Source organism: Solanum verrucosum, unplaced genomic scaffold (assembly GCF_900185275.1).
Source record: "Solanum verrucosum unplaced genomic scaffold, falcon-dt-bn FXZP01000182.1, whole genome shotgun sequence".
NCBI classification, from domain to species: Eukaryota; Viridiplantae; Streptophyta; class Magnoliopsida; order Solanales; family Solanaceae; genus Solanum; species Solanum verrucosum.
In genome coordinates this window covers 5,971,993-5,991,233 of record NW_026020378.1, presented here as the reverse complement: position 1 = coordinate 5,991,233, position 19,241 = coordinate 5,971,993, and the positions used below count along the sequence as shown (strand labels likewise).

The 19,241-nt window shown below is 30.5% G+C and overlaps 1 protein-coding gene across 1 annotated transcript; it reads left to right on the top strand.

Annotated features, from left to right (window-relative positions):
• Positions 1 to 230: 230 nt before the first annotated feature.
• On the top strand, positions 231 to 7,259 carry LOC125838600 (syntaxin-32-like). Its single transcript, XM_049517656.1, has 5 exons — positions 231 to 539; positions 3,382 to 3,626; positions 3,832 to 3,983; positions 6,112 to 6,312; positions 7,016 to 7,259. The coding sequence occupies exons 1-5, from the start codon at positions 293 to 295 to the stop codon at positions 7,173 to 7,175; spliced, it is 1,005 nt and encodes a 334-aa protein (XP_049373613.1). The 5' UTR covers positions 231 to 292; the 3' UTR covers positions 7,176 to 7,259.
• The last annotated feature ends 11,982 nt before the right edge of the window (positions 7,260 to 19,241 follow it).

Here is a 19,241-nt window from a genome sequence, read left to right as displayed (position 1 = left end):
AGTATAATGCAGGTTTCAGATTTTAGGATTATTTGGAGATTAGAGATAAAGAGGGGAAAAACTAAGAAAGAAGACTAATGTTTCAAAAGGAGAAGCTCAAATGGCATTGCAATAGCAAGAGTCTTTAAGTTTGGCGGGAAACATATGAGAAGCACGTGCATAACCCACTGGTCTATTAAAAAGTCAACTGTGGTTAAGATAGAGATTGAAAATACACTACTTTATAATTGAGGAGCATAGATCGTTTTGTTAGTGTATTGAAAGTTATAATTTTCGGAGATTATTATTGAAAATGCCTGTGAAAGTAGCGAGTGCGTCATATCGGGATCGGACTCAGGAGTTTCAGAGTATAGCGGAGAGGTTAAAGAAGTCATTTTCGTCTTTTCAGAATGGGCCGATTAGCAGCAGCACCAGCAGTGGTTCTAGATCGGAGGAACAGAGGACCACTATTGCTATGCAATCGGAGTTCAATCGGCGAGCCTCCAAAATTGGTTTTGGAATACATCAAACCTCTCAGAAGCTTGCAAAGCTAGCAGAACGTAGGCCAATATTAGGACATCTCTTAGTCTCTCAAATACTTCATTTTGTATTAAGGATTCACTCTATATCCTATTTGTTTGTGAGATTGTACCATGCCCGGCTAAAAGAGGAAGGGTAGCTGTATGTCGGCAACCAAACTAAAACTAATCAAAATATATCATTAGCCCACTCCAACTAACTTGATGTTGAGGCATAGTTTTGGAGTTTCTAGTTGTTCTATGTCCCATTTAGTTCTTGACCCTATTAAATAGTAGCAAACAATTTGGAATGGAGGAGTATTTCTGTACTCCATTTGTCCCATTATACAACTCTTTCAATAATTGGATAACCTTACAATTTCTTGAACATTTTATATCTTTCATAGTAGTTAGTATAGTAATTCTGATTAACTTTCGGATGTGTCAAATTGTATTTTGAAAAAAACGAAATTACTTGTATTTGGGATCAGTCTGTAGATTAGAGATTTCACATTTGGTTCTTCAACACCGTAGTTGGGACACTGGGATTTCTTTTGACAAGTTAAATAGTATAATTAACAGTGGGAAGAAAAATTCCTGATTACAAGAGGTATATTAGAAGTAGAGAACCTACGTCAAAACACGATTCTCTACAACGGACCTCTCAATCCTTTATACAAGTAGGAATACCGAGATTATTAACTTTTTCATTCTAGCAATCATGCGAGTCATCCCACTATTGGGAGGAAATATGAAGTCACACTAAACCACACTGCTAAGAAATGTATAATTATGGAGGTTGTGGTTGCATTTGTCACTCTTGAAAGTTATTAAGTTTTGAATTGTGATATGAAGGATTTACAATTTTGTTGCTAATATAAGCTTAATTTAGCTGATGTGAGCTGGGCTTTAGCCTCTGAGTGTTAGTGTCATAATGTGCATCCAATGAACTTGATGGCTTTTAGTTTTTTTTTTTTTTGATAAGGTTGATGGCCTTTAGTTGTAGCACATATAATTCTTCTCCATTACAGAGCGCTTGATGTTCTTTGGAAAAGAGATTCTGAAACACTCACTTGGTGGGATATTCTAAGTGGGGTGATTTTCTTTGAAAAGGTTTCATTCTAATATAAGCTTAATTTAGCTGATGTGAGCTGGGTTTTAGCCTTTGAGTGTTGGGTCATAATGTGCATCCAATGAACTTGATGGTAGCACATATAATTCTTCTCCAATACAGAGCGCTTGATGTTCTTTAGAAAAGAGATTCTGAAACACTCACTTGGTGGGATATTCTAAGTGGGGTGATTTTCTTTGAAAAAGTTTCATTTTTATAGCTTCAGTCCCAGGGTTTAAAGGTTCTACTCGAAGTTCTCAGTTCGGAGTTTCTTCATTGAAGTTTGGGTCTGATTTCTCTGATTAGAAATCTTCGTCTAAAATTGAGGCTTCTTCTCATTTTGCTGCAAATTTTGGATCAGTAATGAACGTTAGCTGAAATATCGGAGTTCGGATCAAATTTTTCTGGTCTCTGTTCAAAATTCTTTTATATTGCAGTGGCCCATGTATATGTCTGGTAGATTATTTTACCATTTCAGAGGACCAATATCAGTCGCACTCTAGGTAATTTTCTTCTTTTCTGGTTAAGTCTTGGTAGATAGGTTATCTGGTACAATGATACGTATGATGGTGGAAGGTAGCAGAATCTGATGGAGTAATTGAGTTGCACATAAGCTGGCTAAGCTGTCCTGATGCCACCATTATTATAAAAAACATGTGTAAAGTGATAATCTGGTAAATGACAGTGTTTAACTTGGAATCTTCCATTTTTATGGATTTGCTAAGCATTAGAGTTGTGGAAAAAGCAACTTAGAGCTTTCACGGATGAAAAGCTTTCTTCCAACTTCAGTCCTGTTACTTTCTGGATTTTGAAGTTAGTTGTTTCTTCTAATATGACCTTTCATTTTTCTTATCCAAATCCTATTTAATAGTATTCTGTGAAGAATGGAATACTTTATTCTATGGTGCTTTGAAGTTAATCTTTTTTGTTCTGTTTCTGGGGTTGACTTTTACCTTAGTGGTTTGACTTTGCTATCTTTCTTTTACTCCTTGGTTTTCTTTTTAGCCATTTCAGTATGTTTTGACTATTTGGTCAAATCTTATGCATTTTCCTTCTTATTCAGAAACAACATTCACGCCTAGTTTTATTCAGAATTTCTATGCTTTAAGACATTCCTTTTGCCTATTGAAGTGGCAAAGTCATCAATTTTGGCGTACTAGATTACACAGTTCCCTTAAAGGCCCCAGTTATGACCTCCCTTTATATTTTCTCATCATGGGTTCGTGGGGCAGTTCAGTTTGTTGTGTATAATGATTTAAGCACGGTGTTAGAAATTCATGTAAAAGGAAATATAGGTGCAAACTTGGGCAACTGATCTTTCTTATGGATGCTAAGGAAATTTGGGTAATGAGTTGCTAAATCTGATGTTGCTTGGACTCTTCAAAAATGTCTATGGGTGCATGTCGGCTTCTCCTAAAGTAGTGTATTTTTGGAGAATCCGACACGGGTGCGGCATCGAAAGTGAAAAGTCCATGCAACTTAGGCTAAATCTAATCTTCTCAAGTCCTCAAGGACCATAATGGATTTTCTTGTTCAAGTTTATCTTTAATACTGCAGTCCCTCCCTAGATTTCATGTTCCTACTAACCTGACCATTTATGCTTTTTGTTTCTTCTCAAACTGTAAAAGAGAGATGTTGACCCTTATTTTATTTTTTAAACATATTATTGGTTTATACCAGGGCCTTGGCTCTTTGACACTTATTTATGTTGTGATTATAATCAGGGCCAAGGTTTCTGATCTTTATCTAAAAGTGGTTTATGTTTCATTCCAGTGGCAAAAAGGACTTCCGATTTTGATGATCCGACTACAGAAATCCAGGAGCTGACTGCAGTCATCAAGCAAGATATTACAGCACTTAACTCTGATGTAGTAGATCTCCAGCTTCACTCTAATTCTCGTAATGAAAGTGGTAATAGTGATACCATTAGTCACTCGACGACTGTTGTAGATGACTTGAAGAACAGGCTGATGACTGCCACAAAGGAGTTCAAAGAAGTACTCACCATGCGGACAGAGGTGAGACTAGCCAGATGCTGGTTATATCTTCTTTGTTAGCCTGTTTTCTTACTCAAATAGATCTTTTGTGAGTCTCAATTTAGCGAAGGCTTCTATTTACTATTTTTTTTGTGGCTACATGTATCCTTCAACTTTTTGGTCGTTAACAGTAGAAAAAATACACTTCATCATGGTCATTTACATTTTCTTGAATTTCTGTTTCCAGAATATGAAGGTTCATGAGAACAGACCCCACCTAGTGGTATTTCACTGGTTATGTTGCTGTTGTCCACTAGCTTCAAGGAATACTGCTAGTACATCAGCCAGTCCTCCTCCTTGGGCTAATGATTCAGCTTCTTCTTCTCAGTTATTTCCAAGGTGAGGAAATACACCGTCTTAGCAGTTCATGCCTTACAGGCCTGCTATCACTGAACATATTAGTAGCCATGAGTTTCTTTTGTAATTATGGGAATGTCTTGCTTGCTATATTTTTATTACAATGATTTTAAGTAATTCAAAAGAATAGATGAAACTCTAGGAGTCTGTTCTTCTTTCCAACCTTTGCTTTTGGTAATCTTGACATGATTACTGATCTACCCATGTTGATGCCAAAAAGAAATTACAAATGATTCATTTGTTAAAGGTTGAAAGAGAGGAGATAGCTATTTCTCTCGTGGGAATAACCTTTTCAGTCTATGGCCCAATCTGTCTCCCTGAGTTAACTACTGGACAGTCCCGTATAATAACTTCTCCAAACATGATCTACGATAATACTAAGTACCTTTATTTTATCCTATTTGTCTAATCTGTTACTAAATCCAAATTTTTCTTAACCCCTTTCTTCCATGAAACTTATATTCTTGAATTGGTGAAATTGAATAAGACACACACCTTGTTTGGATGAATGCTGTTTGGTAACAGTTCAAGTGGTCGGAAGTTTCGATCTCTATCTGGTTAAAATGTTTGGGGGCTGATCTCCTGGAAGTTTGGTTTCACATGATCTTTTGCTTTAAAAATCATGAGAAATTTAAATGGTACACTCCTACCCCTTACCGACATTTCCCCATGCCTCTCCCCTTTAACACACACTATTCTTCCCTTGTCTGTTTCCTCCCATGGGCCTCCTTTTATCATTTCATTATTTATCTTCTATCAGTATACTAAGATTGTATTGTTTACACTCTTTTGACTTATTACCTAGTTACTCTAATTGCCTGTATCGGAACTTTGTGCATTCTTCTCGTCTTGCTATATTTGTTGGTTATCTATTTGATCTTATCTTAATATCTCTCTCCCTCTTTTAATTATAGCCAAATTTGTGTTATTTCAATAAATTTTATAGTTTTAGCCACATTTTTTGTCAAATGGCACAAATTGATCAAAAAGTATTATATATGTTAGAATACTTGAATATGACAATACTCACTGGTGGTTATTAAGTTTACGGAGTACAAATAACAATGTAGTATAAAGTTAAGTAAAATAGAGGCAGTGGTGGTAGTGTTTGTGCTATGGTCAATAAAGATGACCTGACCACGACAGATGGTGCCCTATAAGGTCCAAACGAAGTAGCTGAGGGACGGGAGGGTAAAGATGAGTTATCATCATTGGAGCCATCTTATTGTAGGCAATTGAAATAAATGCATGTCACTGGTGGAGGTTTTTATTGCCTTGTTCTATTCTGGTTCCTGCTTAGTCAAAGGGCCTAGGTGAGCCTACAAAGGCTAGTTTTGGTGGTGTTGAAGATGTTACAAAACAAGTTAGACCTAAAATCATAGAAAGGAAGTCATTTTGAGAGATCTACAATCTCTTAAAATCCATGCAGACTTGGCAAAAAATAGAATATAATAGAAGAAAAAGATCCTCAACTAGTTGAGCTTAAGGCTAAATCTTGTTGGTACAGTCAAATTAGTCCAACATTTGCTAAGAGTTTTTCTTATTTTGTTGGGGGGTTTGTGTGCAAGTTGAGAATGTAGTGTATTTTTAGGGTTAGAAAACCTAAATTTATAGAATATTGGCATGAGATGAGTCTAAATGGACAATGGGGATTCATATGTCTTGTCTGACCCCAACTAACTTTGGATTTAGGTGTAGCTGTAAGTCACATGGTCATTCACTTTTTTAATAAGTTAAATAATGTTTATTAATGGTTGGAAGAACCCTCATATGCTAGCAACCAAGCAGTATACCAATAAGTAAAAAATCTGCAGCAAAATATGATTTTCTACAAAAGAAAACACCCAACCATCTATACAGAATTTCATGGGTGCACTAAAAAGAAAACAGACATGAGAAGCTTCTCTTCAGATGTACAAAACAATTTATATATTAGCATCCTTGTCTACTTCTACTTGTCCCAAAAATAACATCCTTTGGTACTTTTCTTTGTCCAAACTGTAATTATTATCTGGAAAAATAACTAAGGTAAACCAGACCCTGTTCTTCATCTGTTTTTCGTGCTCGCTTTGGGTTTTTTAAGTATCACTAAGTTTTTCCCTTCTTGTAGGAAGCAAGGGGATGGAAACACACAGCCATTGTTGCAGGATCAACAACAGCAGCAGCAGCAGCAGATAGTTCCATTGCAAGACAGCTTCATGCAGAGTAGAGCTGAAGCTCTTCAAAATGCCGAGTCTACTATCCATGAGCTGGGCAGCATTTTTAATCAGCTTGCTACCTTGGTTTCTGAGCAAGGGGAGGTTGCAGTCAGGTTTGTATAACAATTGTTTTTGCACTCAGAAAATAAACAGATGTAGGAGATGATGATGATGATGAAGATAATAATAATTCTTTTATAATAATTATAATAATAATAATAATAATGGTGATGATAATAGAAGGATTTAGGAGATTTCAATGCATCGTATTGTCATAGTTATCTTTGTACAACCAGTTGGCACCAATGTAGTCTCCTAGTGGTAAAGACGTAAAGTTAAATATGTGAGATGGCAAGTAATGAATATTTTGTTTGTTAACTTCTATCAACTAATCACTAGTTTTGGATGATCACTCTGATCAATACTTTGATGTCTTCTCTTGTTGATATCCTATTTTGCATGGTAAAAGTTAATTTTTTAACCTTTGCATGAACTTTTGGACTGAGAAACATTAACGTTCCAATATGGGATCGGATCATGCATCCACCATCTGCTAGTTGATGGAAGTTTTTAGTACTTTGAGCTATCTGTATTTAGAATCTTGTAAAATGGTGCCTTCTACTTAAAGTTTGTTGCTTCTCCTGTTGTCTGTTGGGTGTAAAACCTTGTACTACCTGATTGTTGATATTAAACTGATACTCACAAGTCACAATATAGTCCTTAGTTACGACTTCTGATCAAGATACAATGGGGTGAGGGTGGGGATGGGTAACAAATTCTTTTAGCAGTAAAGTAATATCTTGGTTTCTGTCACAGGATTGATGAGAACATGGATGACGCACTAACAAATGTGGAAGGGGCACAAGGGGCTCTGCTCAGGTACCTCAATAGCATCTCGTCAAATCGGTGGCTAATGATTAAGATATACTCTGTGTTGATTTTCTACCTTATGATTTTCCTATTTTTTGTGGCATAGTGAACAATGGACATTCGACAAAGTGTGATGTAGAAAGACAAATAATCGTGTATTTTAGATAAGTTGCTCCGACCCCTGGGAGCGCTACTGTAATGTTTCAAAAGTTCGAATTTGGATGTTTACATCCCTACTCTATTCAAATAGGGCGAAACGTCGTGGTGAGTAAAAAATAAACAATTGATTCAATTTTAAAAGAATTTTAAGAAAATAAGAATTTTAAAGGAGTCGTCACCTAATTTTAGGAAAACTAGGAAACCAATTAATTAATCTACGAAACCAAGATATTCTAGATAGAGGGTTCAAGTTATTTAGAAGGGAAGGGGTTAGGCATTCTTCGAAATTCACAAATGTGGATCTTGACTGAATTCATTTGTTTTTAAATTGAGGATGAAAATAAATAATGTACAAATATAATAAACATGCAATATACACAAGTAATATGATAAAACAATAATATAGGAATCGGCCTAAATTTGTTTATCGTCAATAATATACAATATAAATAAGAGTATAATTCGAATAATTTCAATAGGAACCACCTCCGGGTACCTGTAAAGACACTTAGTAAAAGTGTTGTTATAAATAAATATGAATCAAAAATTAATTTTAAAATAAAAATCCGTCTTATTAACATGGGAGACCTTAGAAATCGACGGTAATTTCTTCATCGGCCATTTTGAACAAACAAAATATATGAAATTAAACTAAATTTTCGTTTTTTACAATGTAAAGGCCTCCAAAATCGATAGAGAGATTTTCTCATTGGCCATTTTGAACAAACAAAATATATGAAATTAAATTAAATTTCCGTCTTTTACAATGTAAAGGCCTCTAAAATCGACGGAGAGATTTTCTCATTAGCCATTTTGAACAAACAAAATATATGAAATTAAATTAAATTTTCGTCTTTTACAATGTAAAGGCCTCCAAACTCGACGGAGAGATTTTCTCATTAGCCATTTTGAACAAACAAAATATATTCAATATCAATTAACAATAACAAAAAATGACAAAATATTATCTTAACATCAACAAAAGGTAACAGTAACCTGAAAAGTATAAAATTTACCGCAGGCAACACCATTATTAATAACAATATTAAATCCAACAAAATATAGCAAATATAATTTAAACTATTAAATTAATAGATTAGACAACAATTAAAAATAAGATAAGCATACGGAACAAAAGAACAATCAATAAAATAATCATAATAAAGACAAAATTAACACTAAAACAAATAACTCGATGTCAACAAATGAATAAAGTCATAAAGAATTAACAATATAAAATAATGAGAAAGTAACTATCCTAATAAAATATCCATAAGTTGAGAATGAAATCACAATTGAAAATATTCTTTAACCATTAAACATTTAATTTAAATAAAAAAAAATTCAAAGCATAGCCACTGTAAGAGTAAACAAACAGCAAATCAATACAAAAGCTGTGAATAAACAATCAAACCAAAATAACACAGTATAATATCAACACAACAAATCGGAAAAGACAAACTTTATCAAACTCCGGCCAAATCTGGAAAAGCAATGAACGAAGTAAAATAGTTACAACAAAAATAAAACATAGAGGATTACTTGTTTGCCGGAGCTACGGAGGTTGGCGTTTTGCTGGTTGTGTCTGGTTGTTCGTGGAGCTTGAAGCTCGCACTGGTGGGAACTCATTTTTTCATCGGAGCTCACCGACTTTGAGCCAAAATACCTGTAAAAAGAAGAAAATGTAAAAGGGGACGTGGAAGGGATCTGGCAGCGACTGGGTTGTTGTAGTTTATTGAAAAGGGATGGTCTGGGTCGGGGTTTTGGATGGCTGCTCGGAGCTTTGGTTGCTGGTTTATGTGGCTGTGGCGATTGACTTAAAGGGGGTTTTGGTCTGGTTGGAGAGGGAAACGGGGTGGTTTGGAGGTGGCGAGCTCGAAGCTCGCCAGTGGATCTGGAAAAGGAATAAAATAGGTAGTGTGGGGATCGTTTGGCTGGTTTTGGGTCTGTTGGTGTGTTGTTTGCTGTTGTGTGGGTCTGGTAAGGAAAAATGGTTGTTTTGGAGTGGGGTTTTTGGGTGGTTGTTGCTGGAAACGAGGAAAGGGGAAATGGGGTTGTTTCCGGTGACCATTTCACCGGAAAAAGGGGAAAAAGAAGAGGGTTTTAGAGTTGCCGGAGCTTAGCCGGAATCCGGGATGGTGGTGGCCGGAAAGTTAATGAATAGTAGAATCCATTTTGAATTCAAATCTGTAAATTTTACAACCCTATCTAAAAAATAAATTCACCACTTCTATTTTTTAAGGGCTAATTACTTGAGTGGATCTCTTTTAAAAAATAATTACTTATTTTAAATATACTTTTTAATTATTACCATTTATAGCAATATATAACAATACTATATATTTTATTAGATTTGTCTCTCTCTCTTGCCTCTTTCTCCCTTTTTATTTTTTATGTTGTTCTTTCTCTTTTGTTTTTTTTTTTTGCTGCTTTTTTTTTGTTGCTCTTTCTCTTACTTTTTTCCCCTTTCTCTCTCTCTATTTTTTTTTTTGTAGAGTAGTTAATGATTCGTAAACTAAATAAAATTTGTATCAATAATTAATTAATTAGGCAAGTAATCTAATCGTAACAAATGAAGAGACATAATAAATTACAAAATGAATTAAATTTACATTAAAAATGTATTCCACAAATATTAAAGTTGAATTAGTAGAGAATTAAATATGAATGCAAAATATAGCAAATCAAATAGCATTCTATGTAAACTGAATGAATTTGTATCAACAATGAATTTCACAAGTAATTCAATCGTAACAAATCAATAAATTACAAAATGAATTAAAATTGTATTTAAAAGTGTATTACACAAATATTAAACAAGTAAATAAATTAAATTTGCTTTAAAATTGTATTACACGATATTAAAGTTGAATTAGAAGAGAAAATTAAGAATGAATGAAAAACATAACTAACGAAAGACAAAACACCGATCTATAAACTGAATTAAATTTGTAGTATTCATGAATAAAACATGAATTATATGTGTCTAATAAATTATTTTGGATTTGTATCACTAAGAACGTAAGTGATGTTTGCAATATGTATTAAAAATGTATTGTGCATATATTATAAGTATGTTACCTAAATTGTTTTAGTTGGTATCATTAAAAAGGGAGTGAAATTTGCAATATGTACTATAAATGTAGGATGTATTGTTCATGAATTTTATACAATTTTAATACAATTATGAAACATATCTAATACAACTTTAATACAAACCCGATATAGTTCCATAAACTTCATCCTTTTCGTGCTTCAATCTAGTATTTCTCCTAAAATCAATTCTAAACTTAATCAAACCCTCTTAAAATTAAGATATAAACTCCAAAAGATATTTTCAATTATTTGTAGGAACAACATATCCAAACTAATCGCAAACGAAAGAGCAGACAAATAATCTAATCATAACAAATGAAGAAACATAATAAACTGCCGAATGAATTAAAGTTGAATTAAAAATGTATTACACACATATTAAAGTTGAATTAAAAGCGAATTAAACATGAATGCAAAATGTAGCAAACTAAATAGCATTATGTGATTTGTAAACTAAATAAAACTTGTATCAATAATGAAATAATCAAGTAATTCAATCGTAACAAATTAACCAATAAACTGCAAAATGAATTAACTTGTATTAAAAGTGTATTACACAAATATTAAAATTGAATTAGAAGAGAGAATTAAGCACGAATAAAAAATTTAACTAATGAAAGAGCAGTCAATGATCTACAAAGTGAATTAAACTTATATAAAAAATGAATTAAACAAGTAATCTAATAGTAACACATAATAAACTACAAAATGAATTAAATTTGCATTAAAAGTGTATACACAATATTAAAGTTGAATTAGAAGAGAAAATTAAGAATAAATGAAAAATGTAACTAACGAAAGACAAGACAATAATCTATAGATTGAATTAAACCTGTATTATTCATGAATAAAACATGTATTATATGTGTTATAAATTATTTTGGTTTGTATCACTAAGAACATGAGTGATGTTTGCAATATATATTAAAAATGTAATGTGCATGTATTATAAATGTATTATTAAGTGTGTTACCTAAATCATTTGGTTGGTCTCACTAAGAAGACAGTAAAGTTTGCAATATGTATTATAAATAAACTATTCAGTATTTTAATACAATTATAAAACATATCTAATTCAACTTTAATACAATTGCGATATAGTTCCATAACTTTACCTTTTTTGAGTTTCAATCTTATATTTCTCCTAAAATCAATTATAAACTTAATTGAACCCTCTTAAAATTGAGATATAAACTTTAATCTGCATTTTCAATTATTTGTAGGATCAACCAATCCAAACTAATCACGAGTTCGTAAGATTCATAAAATGAATTCAAAATTTGAAGCTTTATAGTGACCATCAATGGTGAATTCTTGTTGTTGTAATTTTAGAGATTTGAAATTTTTATTTGAGAATATGATATTGTAAAATAAATATTTTTTTTTATTTCTCTTCTCGTCGTGTTTTTGGATAAAAATAGTGAAATATGGATAAAAATTGATTTGAGAATAATTATTTAAATGAAAATTTTAAAAGAAGAAGAATAAAAAAAGAAGCGGAGGAAGAGAGAATAACACAGAAAGAGACGAAAAGAAGAAAAATAAAAAGAAGAAGATGAGGAAGAGAAAAAGGACAGAGAAAGAGGCGAAGCGATACAATTTTTTAATCCAAAAAATTGTTATATTAAGTTAGAAAAATTATATTGTCATAGATGGTAAATATTTTCTTAATATATCATATTTATGTGATTTACCCATTTTTTAATCTAACCAAAACCTATATAGGAAATAATTGTTAACTGGGCTCAATTTTTGGGCTTCTGATTGTGGCCCAAAATTATCGATCAAGTAAAATAAGATTAATTACTTGAGTGGATTCCTTTTAAAAAATAATTATTTATTTTAAACATACTCTTTAATTATTACCATTTATAACAACTTCTTTAATTTATCTCTTTGCTCTGTCTCGCTCTTTCTCCCTTCCTTTCTTTCTTTCTTTCTTTTTTTTCTTTCTGTTCTCCTTTCTTTTCTTTTTTGTTGCTCTTTCTCCCTTTCTTACTATTGCTCTTTTTCCTTTTTTTTTCGTAGAGTAGTCAATGATTTTAGACTGAATAAAACTTGTATCAATAATTAATTAGACAAGTAATTTAATCGTAACAAATAAAGAGACATAAGAAACTGCAAAATGAATTAAACTTGAATTAAAAATGTATTATAAACATATTAAAGTTGAATTATTATAAGAGAATCAAACATGAATGCAAAATGTAGCAAACAAAAGAGCATTCTTTGATATGCATATAAATTGAAAAAAACTTGTATCAATAATGAATTAAACAAGTAATCCAATCGTAACAAATCAACCAATTAATTGCAAAATGAATTAAACTTGTATTTAAAAGTGTATTACACAAATATTAAAGTTGAGTTAGAAGAGAGAATTAAGCATGAATAAAAACATGTAACATGAAAGACCAGACATTGACCTATTTAGTAAATTAAACTTGTATCAATAATGAATTAAACAAGTATCCAATAGTAACAAATAAATCAAAAAACTGCAAAATGAATTAAATTTGCATTAAAATTGTATTACACAGTATTAAAGTTGAATAAGAAGAGAGAATTAAGAATGAATGGAAAACGTAACTAACAAAAGACAAGACAATGATCTCTAGAGTTAATTAAACTTGTATCAATAATGAATTAAAGAAGTATCCAATAGTACCAAATAAATAATTAAACTGCGAAATGAATTAAATTTGCATTAAAATTGTATTACATAGTATTAAAGTTGAATTAAAAGAGAGAACTAAGAATGAATGAAAAACGTAACTAACGAAAGACATGATAATGATCTATAAACTGAATTAAACTTATAAGTTATATCAATAATGAATTAAATAAGTATCAAATAGTAACAAATAAATCAAAAAACTTCAAAATGAATTAAATTGTATTACATAGTATTAAAGTTGAATTAGAAGATAGAATTAAGAATGAATTGAAAATGTAACTAACGAAAGACAAAACAATGATCTATAAACTGAATTGAACAAAAATTATTCGTGAATAAAACATGTATTATATGTATCTTATAAATTATTTTGAATTATATAAGAAGATGATATATTTGAAATATGTATTATAAATATATTGTTCATGATTTTAATTCAATTTTAATACAATTATGAAATAGAGCTAATTCAACTTTAATACAGTTGCAAGAAAATTCCAAACTCTTCGTCTTCTTCAAGTTTTAATTTGAAATTTCTCATAAAAGCAATGCTAAAGTTAATGAATCTCCCTTAAATTAAGATATAAACTCCAAAATGTTATTTTCAATAATATGGAAGAACAACTTATACAAACGCATCACACTTTCGTAAAATCCAAATAATGAATTCAAAGCTTGAAGCTTTTTAATGGTCATCAATGGCTTGCTGCTGTAATTTTAGAGATTTGAAATCTCAATTTGCACACATGATTTTCAATTATTTGTAGGAACAACCTATCCAAACTAATCGCAAACGAAAGAGGAGTCAATGATTCGTAGACTGCATAAAACTTGTATCAATAATTAATTAGACAAGTAATCTAATCGTAACAAATGAAGAGACATAAAAAACTGCCAAATGAATTAAACTTGAATTAAAAATGTATTACACATAAATTAAAATTGAATTAGAAGTGAATTAAACATGAATGCAAAATGTAGCAAACGAAAGAGCATTATTGTAAATTGAATAAAACTTGTATCAACAATGAATTAAACAAGTAATTCAATCATAACAAATCGACCAATAAACTGCAAAATGAATTAACTTGTATTAAAAGTGCATTACACAAATATTAAAGTTGAATTAGAAGAGAGAATTAAGCATGGATAAAAAATGTAACTAATGAAACACATACAATGGTCTATAGAGTGAATTAAACTTATATCAATAATGAATTAAACAAGTAATCTAATAGTAACAAATAATAAACTACAAAATGAATTAAATTTGTGTTAAAAGTGTATTACATAATATTAAAGTTGAATTAGAAAAGAAAATTAGCAATGCAAAATGTAACTAACGAAAGACAAGACAATAATCTATAGACTGAATTAAACTTGTATTATTCATGAATAAAATGTGTATTATATGTGTCTTATAAATTATTTTGATTTGTATCTCGAACATTTGTAATATGTATTGTGCCTATGTTATAAATGTATAAATTTGTTACTTAAATTATTTTGGTTGATATCACTAAAAAAGGAGTGAAGTTTGTAATATGTATTATAAATGTATTGTTCATGATTTTAATACAATTATGAAACATATCTAATACAACTTTAATACAATTGCGATACAGTTCCATAAACTTCACCTTTTTCGAGTTTCAATCTAATATTTCTCCTAAAATCAATTATAAACTAAACCAAACCCTCTTAAAATTGAGATATAAACTCCAAACGACATTTTCAATTATTTGTACGAACTACCTATCCAAACTAATCACAAATTCGTAAAATTCAAATAATGAATTCAAAATTTGAAGCTTTATATTGACCATCAATGGTGAACTCTTGCTTCTGTAATTTTAGAGATTTAAAATTTCTGCTTAAAAACATGATTTTGTACAAATTTTTGGTCTTTCTATTCCTCTTTTCATCTTACTTTTGGATAAAAATAGTGAAATATGGGAAAAAACTGATTTGAGGATAGTTATTTAAATGAAAATTTCAAAGAAGAAGAAGAAGAAAAAAAAAAAAAGGAGGAAGAAAAATAGTGTCAGAGAAAGAGACGAAGAAGCAGAAGAGTAAAAAGAAGAAGAGGAAAAAGGGCTGAGAAAGAGGCAAAGACTGTACAATTTTCTTAATTCCAAAAAAATGTTATATTTAGTTAGAAAAATTATGTTGCCATAGATGGTAAATATTTTTATAACATAGCATATTTATGTGATTTATATCTGTATTTGAATGAATTTTTTAGATTATGCAAAATATCAATATTAACAAAATGTAACAAATAAAATGAATTAAAATAAATATAATGCACGTACTAATGACATGTAAAAAATGTAATTTTAAAATTAACTGATAAAAAATCCTACATTTTGATAAATAAAGATAGTTATCGGTAAACTTATTTAAAATTATAAAAAAAATATTTTGAACCATTAGATAAATAAAACTTAAAATTTGCGAATTTTTGAAAATGTTAAGCCAAAATTGGGTGTCAACATTGGTACCAACTTGACTTGTGGAAAAAATACCGTATTTTATACAATTCATTGAATTGTTTAATTGAATGTGGAAGCTCAGCTTGACTGCATTCTACATTTTAAAAAAGTCATGCCAAAACTGAGAACTGTCATATGTTTTGGAAAGTATTTTCTTGAAATAATTCATAAACATAGCCTTAATCATTGAATTAGTTGGAGTCAACTAGCACTAACCTCTTCCTTTCTTGTATTTTTTCATAATGAATTAATTACTAATAAAGAATGTTGTTTTAAGTCTATTGTTTTTCAAAAGTAATGTAAAATGTTGTCATGTATATATGTAGAACAAAATAGAGGTAGTTGATACTGTTTCTTCGAGGAAATTGTGTTACGTAACGTAGAAGCGGACAATTGTCATGCGCATGCATTTCTAGAAACAACACAAAGTTTTGTGTGGAGGATACTGATTTAAGAGGATATGAGTGAACACAATTTTATCCCCTTACAGATAGGTGTCTCTTGTGAAATAGACGGATTTTGCTAGGATCGGAATAGTTAAATGTCATGCAAAAGTTAAAACGTAAATCTTAAGCGATGAAAAATCGAAAAAAGGAGAAAAGAGAGAATAATTTAACATAGTTTTGTTATTGATCTACATACATATGAAACAAAATAAACAATCTACTAATATAAAAGTATTGAGAGAACTAATTCCCCTAAACAAACCCTCTTCAAATCTCTTAACGAACTACATCGTGATTTGTTGGATCCTCAATTTATAAAAGTTCAAATTTTCTTTTTCTAACAAAAGAATTAGCCCAATATAAATGGTTATATATATATATATATATATATATATATTAGTGGATTATTTTCTTTTGTACAAACACACACTATGATCCAAAGGTTTCAACAAATCTATCTTGCATGTTAGTCATATTTGACCTATTTAATTTTTGTGGCTATATCAAGTTCAATGAAAAATTTCACTGCATCAGTTATTTATTAGCGAGAAAATACATAATTACGCCATGGAATTTATGCTTTTTTTTAAAGTAGACACCTAAAGTTTGCGAGAGATCTATTACCCCACGAATTTACTTTTAACTATGATAAATACACCATTTTAACCCATTTTCAGAGTATGTTCAATTTCACGTTTGAGAGGCGCGTGAATCAGTACTAAGAATTAACCCATATACGAGTGTTTTAGTGCCATGTGGTGTCACCAATTTATTTATTTTTTCTTTATTAAATAGACCAATTTCCATCTTCCACAAACCCCCATTGATGGCCATTGAAGAGCTCTCCATGTACATTCATTTTTTTTTTAATCTTCTGTCAATCCAATAATTTGATCTATAAAGGTCGTGAGATGCCATATGATCTTCTGGAGTTGGCAGAGTTCTCAAAAAGTCTCTTCTCTATATCAATCAAAAAACTCTGCTTGCAAATTCACTGCTTCATCCTCTAAGCACCCAACAATCTGATTAGCCAATTTTGGTGACACCAAATAAGAATGAGTTGAAGAATACACCTTGGACTGCAACGACTAATGCATGTTTGTACCATTTAGTGTTTGATAACTGATAGATCGATGAAGGTCATATGATGCATCCGTCGTTCTTTCTCTGTTTCTTCGAAGAGGGTTTTGATCACATTGAGCCCGTATTGCTTACTTAACTTGATCACATTCTTGTGTACCCATAAACAAAGAAGATGTCATTTGCGCTGCCACTATGAAACTCTCCAATAATGGAGCATCTTCTATCAGTCACTGTTAAAGTTCTACAAACATCTGCAATGGAGTTTCTAAAATTCTCCATCACAATGTTCTTCTTCGTCATGATTTATGTACAAAATGTTTAAGATAAAAAAGGAAATTTGTCAAGATTTTGAACGGGTCTGGGTTTTACCCAACCCTTTATTAAAAGGCTAGGAAAAAATAAAGTTACATTGTTTCACTTGGGGTGCGACACACTCATTGGTAATGAGATTGCAGATGCTGTTAAAATGGTGTATTTATTGTGATTCGAAATAATTTCGTGGGGTAATATGACTTTTACAAACTTAAAGTGTCTACTTCAAAAAAGAATATAAATTTCATGGGATAATTATGTATTTTTCTCATTTATTAGCATAATTCTATGTGTACATGTGAAAGGACAAACTTAGTAAGGACATCAATATTGAACAATTATAATTTTCTCCCATAACTTGAAATTTAGAGTATATTTTTGTAGCCAAATTCTATAATCTTCAATATCAATCACCCTCTTCTATAACATCACATTGAAATCTTTATTGTTATTAAAGGTTAATAAAATGTTGAAATTATCACACACTCTAGACTTTTAACTTTTAACTGATCGATGTTGTAAGATAATTTTTTTACAAATATTGACCTAACCATTGTTAATTTGGAGCCTTAATTTTAGAAATCGATCAATAATTGTTGTCTCTACACAAATTGACCATGCCTTCATAGTAGTTTTATGTCTTGAAAATCATAGCCGACATCTCATTATAAACGACTCTTCTAGCTACTATCAGAATTTGCCTACTTCAATTAGTTGAATTTGGAGGGTACAATAGAATGGTAACATACGAAGACCTACCTGCTTGGAAACTTGAAGAGATAGGAGAATCTAAAAGGGTAGATTCTGAATTTGAGATGTTAATTGAGGGACAACGGACAATGACCGCATCGAAAATGATAAGAAAGAAAAATAAATAACTGCTAGTAACGATCATAAACGGATATTAAAAAATAACAGACAAAATAGTATTAAACTCAAGTTTTTATATGGTAAGCCAAATCTATAAAATTTGTAAATTTTAAAATAAATCACTATATAGTCTTCAAAATGTTCACTTATTTTGATTCTTATAATGTTTTCCTATTTAGAAAGGTTCTCATAATTTAATGGGAAAATTGTATGAAATAACAAACTATTAATTCAAATTAAATGTTATAGCCATAATTTATTTTATTTGTAATTCGTAGCAAACATCTCATTTTTTTGCCATATGATTCGGTATACAATTAGCCATTTTCGGTATACAATTAGCCATTTTATACATTTCGGTATAAAATGTGTTTGTATTTGTATAAAGCAAGAGAAAAATGTATATACAAATACAAATACAAATACATATATTTTCGTCCTATACACTTATAATTATACAAATACAGATCTTATTATACAAATTACAATGTATAAATGAATTTATACAAAATTGAACTATTTGTATAAAATTGAATGTATCTAGCGAATTATACAAATCAAAAGCTCCATAGCAAACATAAAATTTGCTATAGAGCGCAATTATGTAAATTATAGCTATAACATACAAATATAAATTTTATGTTTGTTATATGTGAAGACAAACATATAAGACATCATTAGTCAGGTAGGAAGTGCAAATGATCCTTTGTATGATAACTTAGACAAAAAAACATAGGTGATTTTCGAAATTTGAACTTCATAAATTTTAATTCCGAATTTAATTATAACTCATTTGATATTTTTGATTCGAAATTAATCATCAATATTTATTAAATGAAGTTATTTTTAGCACACATGCATAATTCCAAAAAAAAAAATTGTATTTAAAGAACCATTTGAGTTGAGTTCTACGCCCATTTTTGAAACCAAATACATAGAAGATATTACACTTTGTTCAGAGTGACAATTTTTTTTTTAATTTACAAATATATAAAGTTCATTCATTTTTATTCATACTTTTCTAACGAATTTAC